The 13,637-nt window shown below is 37.2% G+C and overlaps 1 protein-coding gene across 6 annotated transcripts in view; it reads right to left on the bottom strand.

The window, feature by feature from the left end:
* Window positions 1–13,637, bottom strand: part of CNTN5 (contactin 5) — a 664,123-nt gene that overhangs the window by 31,530 nt on the left and 618,956 nt on the right. For 5 of the 6 annotated variants that reach the window (XM_063329812.1, XM_063329786.1, XM_063329769.1 and 2 more), the window contains 3 exons: window positions 11,441–11,599; window positions 10,867–11,016; window positions 21–91 (listed from right to left, as the gene is read on the bottom strand). In XM_063329812.1, the coding sequence (XP_063185882.1) occupies window positions 21–91; window positions 10,867–11,016; window positions 11,441–11,599 (380 nt within the window). The remainder of the gene's footprint in view (window positions 1–20; window positions 92–10,866; window positions 11,017–11,440; window positions 11,600–13,637) is intronic. The other variant, XM_063329804.1, reaches the window with a different exon arrangement.

The following is a 13,637-nucleotide window of genomic DNA, read 5'->3' as shown; positions in this document are numbered from 1 at the left end:
TAATCAGAAAAGTCCCTTACCTCCCATGCTATTACTAATTCATGTCGCCTTCCACTTCTGCCACTTACATTAGCTGGAGGTGTCTTTGGAACTGTGAGCAAAAAGGAAAAAAAAAAAAGCAAAACAGAATGTCCAAGTTATTGAAGTTTTCCCCATAGTAATAAGTTGCTGCAGAAGATATGAGGCTGTTAAATGAGAACAGAAATAACAAACATAGCACTCTGTGGTAAAGAAAATATGCTCAAGTTTAATTTTGGAGAATTCCACAGTCAAGCTGGTAAACTCAAACAAAGCATAAGCTGAGAAGAAAAATAATATTGGAATAAAAAGCTGCTTAAGCGCTATGTCTTCTGAAGATTAGTCAAAATTTCAATGTACAGATCATCTAAGAAATAAAACAGGAATTATCTTGTTAACATTTGTATTTTTTGAATAGACAACTCAAATGCCAGGGAACCTAGCGTCTTTTAGACTTCAGGTAGAATCTTGGGACATAAATAATATCCCTGTACTATTTCCCAGGTCATTCATGATTTAGATGGTTTAATACTTGCAAACCCATTCTTGTATGCTTTACCAGGGAGCCAATTTTCAGAAATTTTGAAGTAACCATCCTTAAATACCCCTCATCATTTCTTGCAAAATGATGGAAGCAGTACTACCCTCAGTTCTTTAAAAATGGAGACTATCATTTTGGCTTTAAAAGCACATATAAGGAGCTGATGAAATTCTTTAAAAGAAATTGTAACTATCATCAGTGTGAATAAGTTATGACATTTTGTAAAACTTCAGAAATTTCAATTGTTCCCTTGGAACTGTACAATTTTTATTATCTTACTTAGTGCCTCTAATGAAGCTCCTAAAATGACAAATGTCTTATTTACCGTGAGGTAATGCTTGCTTTCTTTATTTGATTAAATATGTCCTAAGCTATAAGCTTCCTCTTTTTTTCCTTTCAGCAGTACATTGGTCATTGGTAGAAATCTACTGTGAGGCATTAACTGTTAAGGCCTTATTGCATGCTGTTTAGCTTATTTATTGAGTAGCACTGTGCCTTTGAACTCTAAAAAGAAAAATACATTTAAATAAATGTACACAATCCTTTCTATTTCCCATGTTGATCGTTAACAGCTTAAGTTCAATGAAAGTGCAGTTTTTACTAGATCCTGGAAGTTCACATAAAATTTCATAATTCATTTGTGTAGTGTCTTTCTGAACTCTGAACTCCCCTTTAAAGAACACAAGCCCAATTCTGCTTTTTCTCATAAATGATGCAGACCCATAAAGCTTATCAATTGCTTCTGATTTACGCTGTTGCAAAAGAGGCAAGAGCCCTGTCATCTGTGGTTCTCAGCAGACTGAAATGGGAGATTTCTAATGTATGAAGCATCTCTTTCCAATATAACTGGGTTCATCATGCCTTTGACTTTTTCTCTCCTTCCTTCCTTCCTTCCTTCCTTCCTTCCTTCCTTCCTTCCTTCCTTCCTTCCTTCCTTCCTTCCTTCCTTCCTTCCTTCCTTCCTTCCTTCCTTCCTTCCTTCCTTCCTTCCTTCCTTCCTTCCTTCCTTCCTTCCTTCCTTCCTTCCTTCCTTCCTTCCTTCCCCTTACACACAGGCTAAATGATATCTTTTGTAGTTACTCTCTGCTGAAAGCTCTTGACTTCTGTAGGAGCAGGTGATTGAATTGCTTTGCAGTTTAACTTCAGCTAGTGGGAAACCAGGTATCCAGGCTGAACTTGTAGTCCAGGCACCTTCTCGAGCAAATGCAGAGCTTTGGGGTGGTTCATCCCATCCAAAGATAACTATCTAAACAATGGGGAGGATTGTGTAGACTCTACTGACTGGAGATATGAACTAGTTTAAACTAAGAGCTAATCTGTACATAGCGAAAAGTTACTCAAATTTTCCTTTCAGAAACAGGATTATACAATACTGAATGGTGAGGAATTGCCCTCTAGTTAAAATAAGAATAAAAACAGTGCGTAACACTGGGATGAATGTTCTACGGTGAAAAGATGAAGAATCATCTGCCAGTTAATTAACATGCAAAAATTGTGATGCTACCTCTAATGGACTGTATTTAAACCTTGTTTAGCACCTGTTTTTCTCTTGCCTTTCTAAGATATTTTTTTTTGGTTATATATATATGTATATAAATATATAAAGATAAATTAAATTTTTATGTACGTGCCATGTTACTGATGCAAGTACGCTGTGCTTCTTTGAAGCATCCAACATGATGGACTTATTTAACCAGCGGTGTCCTCTTTCTAGAGTTTTCTTGTTAACAGCTTTGCAGACTGAAGCCCAATTTAAATGAATAAACATTAAAAGAATAAAACTGTCAACACAATGAATTCCTTTTGCACCAAGCTAAAATGTGCATTCACACAGCGAAACTCTCTCAAATGAATAACCATTAAAAGAATAAATGTGTCAAAGGAATGAATTTCCTTTGCACTGCAGCAAAGTAGAGCATACACAGTTAGAAGGGGACATTTCGAAATGAGTAACTGTTAAGTGAAGTAAACTATTAAAAGAAAATACTTTTTGCCAGGCACCGAGGTTATATTTTAGCAACCCTTTTGGCAGCATCACCTTTATATCAGTGTTATATCTGAATTTACTCACTCATAGCCTAAGTTTATTGCCATGCAATTAGTGACTTCCCAATCTTTAAGTTGTTAATTCTTGGCAGTGACATTCACGGAGATGCATTTGCACCAAATTTGCAAATATGATGACTAAACTTGTCTCCCAGACACAGGATCCATTAGGACCTCTTTTCTTTAGTGTTTACCAAAGCTGAGAAATTCAGTATTGTATCTTCTGAATAAATACACTCCAACTAGTAGCAAAAAGCTCTTTGCTGGGTTAATAAGTCTCATTTAACAAGATGAGAGAAGGACACCTACTGGAAAACGAATCACTCCGTGGCTTAACACTTGTCCTTAGGATCATAAAATGTGACTAAGCTTGACTGTATGTTCTGTAGTTCTGATCAAAGCTTTCTCATTAGCCTCTTTGCCAGCTACCTATTAGCACTTGTCTCCTGGTTTATTCTTAGACTGTCAGCTCTTTGGGATCAGGTCAACTTTTATTTTCTTTTGTTTCTTCAGCCACTGGTAAGGTTGGGAGTTAAAAGCCAGGTCTCTGTCGTTCTGGTAATGTGAACATCAAATAGTAAGAAAAAACATGTTTTGAAAGACATGGTGACGAGATATGGGTCACAGTAAATAATGGGTGTATGTTGGCACACGTTGATGTTGAAACCTCCACTTAAGACAAGCAAACAGAAATCTTGAAATGACTTTGCCAGGAATTTGATTTGAACAGAAACAGCAGGATTTGTTTCTTATTGTTTTCCATTTTCATGGAAGTATTGTGATATGCTCAAAATGAAAGTGAAATTAAACACTATTAAAATTTATCTCCCCTAATCCAAACAAAAAAACCTTTAACGTTTTCTCTAAGAGCTGGCATGAAGAATATCGCCCTCGGCAATTATGTCGCCCTTGACGGTATGCTTAAAATATATATGAAGAGAAGATGATATGGAAAGGTAAAGTTTATATATGAAGCCACAGCTCATTGTTTAATAATTCATATGTATCTTACCACTGCAAGCTAAATATACATGAAAAGCCGTGTTTTTTGTTTAGGACAAAATGTATGCACAGAACTGATATTGCTGAGGGCTTTGGGGTTATAAAGCGTTGAAAAGTGCTGACAATGACACCAATATGTTTTAAATCTGTATTTAAATGTAAAGTTTGGGGAAGCTTTTGGAAGTGGTAGGTAATACCATAGCTATGAAACCACAAACATTTAGATGTTAGCTTTCCTTCCAGAGTTCCACTGTGTCCAATATTTTGAAAATTACTCTGTCCTTTAGGGTACTTAAATTAGGTTTTTGGTTGAGAGTTTTGAAAATTCCTCTCTTTTCATGTTGCATGGCTGATGGATTTTCTGTTTTTTTTTTTTTTTTTTTTTTTTTTTTTAATGAAAACTGTGGTTTCTGGTAGACTGTAAAGATGAGCCCATTCAGAGATTTTGAGTAATCAAAAATATTTCAATATTTTGCTCACTTTTGGGCAAATATTGAAAATTATTACATATTTCATTTTGACATTGTTAAAAAATGAAACATAGCCATTTCTATTTTAAAAAGAGATATTATTTGAATTTTGCTTCAATATTATTTTAAAGTAGAAAAATTAAAACTGGAAAGAAAAAAATTGAGTATTTTGAGTAGACAAAGATTTTAAATTTTTATTCAAAAGTATTATTTTACTTCTATTTTGCTAAAGAAAATCAAGAAAATCTATGTTTTGTTTAAAATCAGTTTCATCCTCCCCATTTTTACTTCAGTGAGTGAACTGAAAAGATCTTTTAAACTGCCTTAGCTCTAGATTCCTTCCCTTATAGAAAGGAAAGTATAATGTCATGGAAACATGGAAAAACTTGAAAAACAGTTCATCCTCTTTTTAGCATTCCAATCTTGTAAAGAAATTAAAAGAAAATGTTATTGAATTAATAATTAATAATTTTAAAGTGTTTCTGTTTTGTCTTTTTTTTCCCAAGGAAATGTCAAGTGGCTTTTTTCAATACTGTTTTGTTTATTACAAAGAGAAATGACAGATTCTTAATTTTGTAGTGTGTCTCAATTTTTGTGCAGAACAAAAGTATTTAGCAGCCAAGATTATAATTGGTTATGGTATTGCTGTAGGAACACGTAGTTAGATTTAGTCCCTATCCTTCAATTTTGCAATCTGAATAGGTGAGATAGAGGGAAGACAAAGAGAAGCCAGAGCCTTACTAACCACCTGGTTTTAGAGTAAGAAATACTAATGTGAGCTGCCTAAATTTACAGAGACGTTTCTGATAAGCAGCTGAGTCCAGATTTCCCAAATCCCAATTGTATACTTTAATCACAAGGTCTTTCTTACTCTGCTTAAATCCTGTATTCACGAAGCTATTTTCCACATGGGTATTTTTTGTATAAATTCTGAAACATCTTGTCAAATAAAGTAAAATGAAACAAAATGTTGATATTGCTACACTTTTTGGGGAGATGAATTATTAAACTTGACTTTAGTCCTTAAGAAAATGTTTGCTGCAGGTACAGTCGCAGTTATTTTTTTTTCCTTTTTTTTTCATATCTTTTAAGATACAGATATAGTTTGAAAAACAACTCTTCTTAGCTGTGGAAAATGTATGGGTGGGGAGAGAAGAATTTGTTGCTAGCTCAACAGAACTTCCTAATGTGAGGACCAAAGCAAGAACACATTTGGCAGTTTTTTCTTCTCAGTTGGCTTCCTTGATATTGATTGATGGATCTATCCATCTGTCCGTCTATCTATCTATCTATCTATCTATCTATCTATCTATCTATCTATCTATCTGTCTATCTCCTGCAGTAGACATCTGGGAAACAGAGGGACGTTAAGTGAGAATCCTTTCTACTGTGTGAAAGGCCAGGCCTCAAGTTCTCACCCTCCCAGGAAAATATTTCCCATCTCATCTGTTCAGGAATGAAATGTAAAATGTGCCAGCATCTCCAGAAGCGGGTGATGCACTCTTTTAAACTGTTGGAAAACAAGGATACCCCAACTGGTCTCAGGATCTGCGTTTCTGTTGTTCTCATTTCCTCTGCATTTTTAATATTTGTAATTTAGTGGGACATAGAATTCATGCATGGCTGCAGGACTCAGTCTTGATAGCTTCCTGATCACCACGTATAGGACTGAAATCTCAAATGCTGTGGCATATGTGCCGGGGAACCAGTTCCTTAACTTTCCTGTTAGGTATTTTAGTAGCACAAACATGTGGATTCTTTGTCAATATATCCATATATACTGCATATTAGTTTGAGCCTGCAATACTATGTGTTAGTAGCCTATTTGTTCTAAATATACCCATGCATACAATGATTAACATCTACTTTCTCTTCTCTCTTTTTTTTTCCCTATGGAAAAGCATGTTTTCTACAAAGGCCCAGGTAATCATCTCCAAATGTCATGGATACAGCAGATTATTAATTTCTGTCTAGAGCAAAAGTAGTTATGCTAATGGGAAAAGCTGAAACTTCTTTTATACAGGTCACAAACACATAAAACACTACCACCAAGAATAAACCCCTCCCCGCTCCAGACAGGGGCAGTGTGAACCAGGTGACTTTTTCCTGGGACAAAGGCACTTTTTCTTATGCTATGAAGAAATTCTCGCTGAGAATAATGGTGACTTAATAGAAAATAAGGACTTATTAAAAATAAAGCCTGTGTACAATCTGCTACTAACAGAGTGCATTACAATGTTACTTCATAAAATCAAGACTGCATGCATGATTAGCAGGTTAAACTTTGATTCTACTCAATTTCTCTCTCCCCATGTTTCCCCATGAATAGATAATGTAATTGATGCTTTGGCCCCAGGCTTCAAATGCCCGACTGCCTTAGTGGAATGCCAGACATGTTTAAATTCATGTTATTGGCTCTTTTCACCTTGTGGACCTGTAAAATATGTATCAAGGCTAGAACTGACAGAAATGCAGCAGCTGGCTACAGGTTAGATGTGCCAGAAAATTGCGGTGTTATCCATTCCGATGAAAGTAGCTATGAAAAGCAATCATGTTAACTAAATATGAACTAACTAACAAGATTAGGGTTTAATTAGAAAAGTAAAGCAAGTGGAAACCTGTTTATTATTCTGTTGATTTTCTTACACCATCCCAAGTATTGCTTCCATGGGTATTTTTAGATAATGGACTAATATAAAACGTTGTTACTATCTTGGGGAAGAAGTGATAAAATAAGTGAGGTGTGGGGAGAGAGAAAAAGACTTTAGTCTCCAGTCAAATTAGCTTGTGCCATTAAATTAAGGATGCTGATTTCCATTTAAGTATAAAATAATGGAAGCAGAATCACACATTTGCTGCCTCTGTGGGTTGTCTACACAGCTCTCATTCAGCCTTGTGGATCTCAACTCTCACCTGAGCATGAGCCAAGTCACTTTCTCTGCTGGGAGACCAGCATTTCTGGAGTTCTACCCAGTGCAGGGGCAGCCCCCCCTGTTTGCACTTGTGGGGCACATCCAACACCACAGCAAAGAGCCAGGTTACTCTGCCTGGGTCATAAGTAGAGAGGCCGATGCTGTGTTCTTTCTGAAATATAATGTCTTTTACATACATGACTTAAGAATTGAGATCTGTGATATTAGAACTGCAGCCCATGTTAATAGAGATTTTCCCTTGAAGCTTTCAGATAAAAAAGTTAGTAATAGAGAGATTCTGAAAAATAATAGATCAGTGGGTAATACACTAAGACAGATATTAATGTCCTGATTTGGAAAACCATATATGAAACCCGATGAAAACTATTACTAGCTTTCCTATCTCTTTGACTTTGGCATCTGAAAACTGTACCAAGGGTGATACTTCACACAACCACTGAAAGAGCTAAACAGGCTCTGGACTTCGGGAATATCTGAAGACCTGGAAAAAGTGTCTGCCTGAGTGAAGCAGATCATGAAGCCCGTGGCATTTCAAGAGTGCCATAAAAATTATAAGCAGCATGCTATTTTGCAAAGAATTATATGTGTAACAGTTTCTTTTTGTTTGATTATTTTTTTGTTTAAAGCAGAGTCCATTGTGGTGTTGTTCCAACTTTACAACTCTGCAGATTCTAACAATTGGGAAGTTATAACTTATTGAAACTCCTGTCTTCTTGCTCCCTCTATAAATTAAAAAAATGAGACTGCATCTATCTTTTTTATTAAAAAAACCCAACAAAACTATTCACAACTGAAACAGAAACCAAACTTTTTCTTAAAGAAAGGTCTTTTGAAATTGAGGTGATGACAATAGACTTCTGCCGTACCATGCCATGTTAGGCAGGCACACCAAGTAAATTCCGCTTCAATTTCTCTGAAGGCTGTTAAGTTGTTTTACTGGCACCTGTCTGGATTTCAATGTTGTGCTACAAAACACTCCCTTCTTACATGACATTTGTGCAGCTGTAACTCTGGTAGCAAAAAGGTATTCCTAACTGGAAAGCTGAAAATGCAAGTAAAGACCTAGTGTGGCCTTTTTCTTGTTTAAACTAATATGTTACTGATTTATTATTCAAGAAGACCTGCATTATTATCAGCTACAGCTCTGTTCATCAGGGGAAGCCCCATGTACTGGAGTACAGGTCATTGCTACTTGAGTTAAAGACTCTGTCATTGCTACTTGAGTTAAAGACTCTGTTTCTTCTGATGGCAGCAATAGTGGAGTATTACTCAGAAATAAACACCTGTCACAGGGAGAAAATATACCGCACACTGCATGCTGCATCTGTCCCCAAATTATTCTGTTTTACTGATCATTATTATGATTTATCAATTCATTTTTACACAGGTAAAGTTGCAATGATTATCCAAAGGAATATTGAAAATGGATGCGCATGACAAAGGCTTTCACTAGAGTTGTAGGAATATGTTTTAGTAAATACAGCCTTTGTTTGATAAACATTGGGAAAGAAGAAGAAGCAACCTGAAAAACAAGACAGCTAGAAGAAATCTAACATTTTCAAACTTCATTTTGTGAGAAAAACATTCATTCACAGCTTTAATACATCTGGTAGATTAAAATCCCGAACCATCCTTTCAAAAATAGGGAAAGTATTCATAAAACTGAAAGTACATAATCCCAGGGGTGGAACCAGTTACAGGATAAACCTTATCCAGAATGTTTTTGTCTGCTTTGATATGTACCACTTGAATAAATAGAGAAGTTGTTCAAACATTTGGGTCCAGCAGAATTTTCACTGCCGATGAAATATGGTACAAAATCAAGGAAAGAATAATGGTGGTGTAATAATGTTTTTTTGAAAATCATTTGAGATGAAAGCAGCTAGTGTTTTTCATTTCATTTTCCTTTCCTCTTATTCTTAATGGAACAAAGTATGTAGCATTTGAAGCTTCTGCTATAAAGTTATCGAGTTTCACACTGTGGGGAGCTTGCAGAAGATGGGGGAGAGTTGGAAAAGTTTCCACATGCATGAATGGGAATCAAATCACTTCAGTGCAGTTCTGTGATTGCACAGTGAAATTTAATATCAGCTAGAAACTACACAGTTATTTAAAGCAGAAAAAAATAAATATGTCTTATTACAACCCAAGATAGGTTTGTTAGACTTCATTTGAAATAGTGCATCCGATTTTGGGTGCCACAATGAGAAAGACATAGATCAACTAGGGCGAGGTCAGGGGAGACCACTGGGATGGTGATGCTGGAGTACTTGCCTTGTGAGGAGAGGTTGGGGGAGCTGGGCTTGTTCAGCCTGGAGCAGAGGTGGCTTTGGGAGATCTAACGGCAGCCCCCAGTGCCTATGGGGAGGTCATTGTGAAGACAGAGATGGGCTCTTTATAGTGGTGCAGGGTGGGAGGGCAGAGACAGTGGTCATAAGCTGAAATAGGGGGAGTTCTGGCTGGATATATTGAAAGAAAAACCACAATGAGATTAGTTAACTGCTGGCACAGGTTGGCCAGAGAGGATGTGCAATCTCCCTCCTTGGAGGATTCAAAGACTCAACTGGACAAAGCCCTGAGCAACCTGCTCTGAAATCAGTTTACCCAGCTTTGAGCAGGAGGCTGGACTAGAAACCTCCTGAGATACCCTCCAGCCTTAATTATTCAGATGATTCTGTGGTTCTGTCTAAGAAAATCAGCCTGAACATTCTGCTGTGAAGGTTTATGGGTGACATATGCGCGGACTGGTGGCCTATGGAGAGCTGAGGCACAAGATTAACATATCTTAAAAGATAAGAATTTTATTTCGGAATGAGACACAAGGACACATTTTGGCATTGCCACTTATAATTCTTATAATCTCCCTTAATGAGAAGACAGAGTGCAACACAATGTCTGTATTCGTCCGTAATATTTACAACTAAAAACTCAGTTATACTTTCAAATTCAAGTGGAATCTTTGAATTCGGCACTGTTCTATGATTAATAATCTACTTACAAATTATTCAGCTGAAGAAACATCAAAACAAAATCAAAACTCTCTAAGCCTCCTAAATAACAAAGAAGAATAAAGAATAATTTGAAAGTGTCCTGAGATGCAGTTTTCTTCGGAGGCTTTTTCAAACCCTATCTCTATCACTTTCTACCTCTTAAAACGTGTCTCTCTAAGATGCCTAGGGACTTTTCTCAGATTCCCAATCCGTCTTTATCTCCCTTCATTCTGCCCAAGTTATTGTCAATGACTCCAAACTTTCTGAGACCACTGCAATTTTCAAGAGACCCAAATAGGATATAAAACATTTTTCCTGGGCTCCCACAGCACCATCCCGGTCAGAAATATAATGAAGTTTCTTTAAATGCACTAACAGTTCATGGTAGAGTGTGGATGACAAAGAAACACTTTAAAGCCCAAGGTATTTCAAATTAAGCAGCTTCCCATGGCTTCCCTACCTTGCTGAAAAAAACTCTGCGCATCTTCAAGGAGAGAAGTTATGAAAAATAAGGGGAGAGAGGCTGCTTGGGAGCGGCTATGTGAAGAGACCGAGAAGCAGCCTGCAATTGAAGAGCCGGGGAAGCCTACCAGAAGGCAGGCAGCAATGGCTTAAGAGTAAGATGAAGAGTAAGGCAACATGTAGGGAGTAAGACAGCAGGGAATGGATTTATTTGAAATTTCTATAAATTAAACAATATTCCTGTAATTAAAACGAACTGGTTCCCCATTACAAAGAATATCACCTGAAACAGTGATTACTGAACACACAGATGTGTACCAGGGAGAAGAGAATAGTTTTATTATTATACTAAAATAGCTCTTGTTTCTGGTAGTCTTGGAAAACTAACCTTTTTATCCTCTTACCTGCTTCGTTGGTTCTGATCATTCGTGATGGTGCGCTTGGGTCTCCAGTGCCAATTTTGTTGGTTGCTACAACTCTGAATTCATACTCCACCCAAGGGTTCAGCTCAACAGCCATAGCAGACTCCATGTCGCCACTTATCACATCTGGAACTGCAGACAGTAAAGAAATGTGTAGGTCACTCAGAGATCTGAAGCTCACATGCAGTGTCTCAATGGCAAGTGGACTTTGTGATACAATATGGCCAGTAGAAATGATAGACATCAAGGATCTAATATGTCAGAAATCACAGCTAGGTTTTTGGCACTGTGGTACTCCTGAAAAGACACAGATTGAAGGATATAGCGGGGAGCTTTCTGCTTATTCACAGGTGCATCATGGCAGGTGTCTTTGTGGTGTCCTGTCAGAGCTGTTGCTAAGTAACGTGAAAGGAATGAAAAAAAGAAAAAAAAATCAGTACTTTTAATTTATCATTGTTCTCTTAAGACTATCTGTTCCTGAAGTTCCCGGTGGTTATTATTGTGATGAGCAGGAGTTTTGAACAGTCTACTTGTGCTGTTTGAAAATTTTTCTCACCTGTTTTTACGGTCTGCCAGCCAAGAGAAAATGGACTGCGTGCTTGAAGGTTGTAGAGGGAGATAGGGCTGTGATTGTCTGCCCCAGGACTCCAGGAGAGTGTTGCTGTGGTGTCTGTAATTTCCTCCACTATTACAACCCCTGGGGGACCAGGAGGACCTAGAAATAAAGTGGAATAATCAAACAGACCACACCATCATCGTGGATGAGCAGCAATAATAGAGGAGATGCATTCTGTAGGGAACTGGTGGAGTGCAATAGCCATGAAATACAAGGGTTAAAATGCACGCTACTACATCACGGAGATACCTCATTTCCATGATTTCTGCTGGTAAATTGTGATTGTTTCTACTCTTTAAATGCTGTGTGGGTGAGTTCCAATTAACTTGTCAGAGTGACAGCAGAAGAACTAAAAATAGAAACAGATTAAGAAAAAAAATTCCTCCATTATAATTGTTCTGAACCTAAAATTAAAGGAAAAAAAGAGCCACTTTAAGAAGCATCCAGGCTAGACTGAAGCATTGCAATCACATCTCTTTGTGTGAGGCTTGTCAGCAGGAAAGACAAATAGTGATCAAAATGAAGCACAGGTGGATGTTATTCTTGAAGAACAATAATATTACTAATCACTGAATCAAGAATACAGCATTCATCCTTTTTCTCACATTCACTCACTCAGGGAATCTGCTTGGATTACTATCCTGCTGGAAGTCCATTGACTGTTTGATTGAAAGATATTAAAAACAGAACAAAACCCAAACCCAAATATTTTGAAGGCTGATAATTATTATGGTCCAATTAAAAACAACCAACAAAACCACAACAACTTCTCACTGGAGAAATGACAGGATTATTTATTCCATTTAGCTGCACCAAATGAGAATATGCTTGTCACCATTTGTATGGGCCATGTGACGGATCCAATAGGTGACGTCTCTGCTAGCAAACATGACTTTGTGAAGAAAAATGTGGCTATAATGTCCCACTCCCACACCCAGTTTTCTTCTTTAATTCTTCCTGATATTGATATTACTGGGGTTTGAAAACATTATCCATTTGCACTTGCCAAACTAAATTGGAGGTCCTCCTGGTTCAGGATCCTCTTCCACAGTTGTTGTAACAAGATGTTTAGGGGGAAATGTGCATGTCTGTCACAGATAAACGCAAAATAAACATCTCTCTTGTGGTTCTTATACTTAAAAACTGAAATAAATCCTGAATTACAGGACTTCATACTTCAGGAAAATATTAACATTATTAATAGCTATAATTATGTATGACGAATCTGGATTTTCTTGGCATCCAAGACCCTCCTGATTCTTTTCCATCCTCCTGTTGTTGAAGGATGAAGTTTTGCTTCTGCTCCTACACAGTTTGATGATTGTGAAATCAGAAATGCACTGCTGGACAATTTCTCCAGAAATGAAACTGCAGGAAGTGTGATGATGGAAACAACTTCATTAACAGAAACCAATTGCTGCTACAGTGTTTTGGGATTCCAATGCTGTTTGCATGTATCATGAGATGTAGCGGAGCAGATCCCTTGGGAACGTCCATGCCCGTGAGCTGTGGTGAGAAGTGAGGTCCCACTTGCTGAACTGTCAGAGCTCAGCACCTGCGGATCAGGGTGGCAAACACTTGGGTCTGGTGTCTCCATTTGAAGTGGCAGCTGTAGTCAGGATTTCTGTATTACTGAGCTCAGCATTATTATTATTTTTTTTTTTAGTGCTACTTCATGCAATCAAATCTTCTGCTGGCTAGAATCCTCAGTCCATGAGTAGAAACAAACTTATCTGAATATGAAAGGCTAAAAACCCCCATTAACTAAAATATTTTTAATTGCTGGGACTTTTTGTCATTTGCAGCTGCAAACAGCTTTATAGTTCCTCTGATATGCCTTCAACAAAAGCATGTTTACATGATCTATGACAACAGTATGATCAGAGTTTCATAATAGTTGGGCTCAATAGCTTCAGAATGGAGACGACATTGAATCCTTTAAATGAGAAAGCAAATTACACTATTCAGTCGATTCCGTTTGCTTGGCAACGATCTACAAGCAACTAATTGACATTAAAATGTTGAAAATATATGGCATTTAGAAATAAGAGCAACAAAAATAGACAAATGAATGTTTGGAATTCAGGGGATTCAATTCCTTCCCTTCAAACAATGGAAGGAATTAATCAAAGCTTAG

Source organism: Chroicocephalus ridibundus, chromosome 1, assembly GCF_963924245.1.
Source record: "Chroicocephalus ridibundus chromosome 1, bChrRid1.1, whole genome shotgun sequence".
In the NCBI taxonomy this organism is placed as follows: domain Eukaryota; kingdom Metazoa; phylum Chordata; class Aves; order Charadriiformes; family Laridae; genus Chroicocephalus; species Chroicocephalus ridibundus.
The sequence above is the reverse complement of the archived record's forward strand: the minus strand, read 5'-3'. Positions and strand labels throughout refer to the sequence as shown.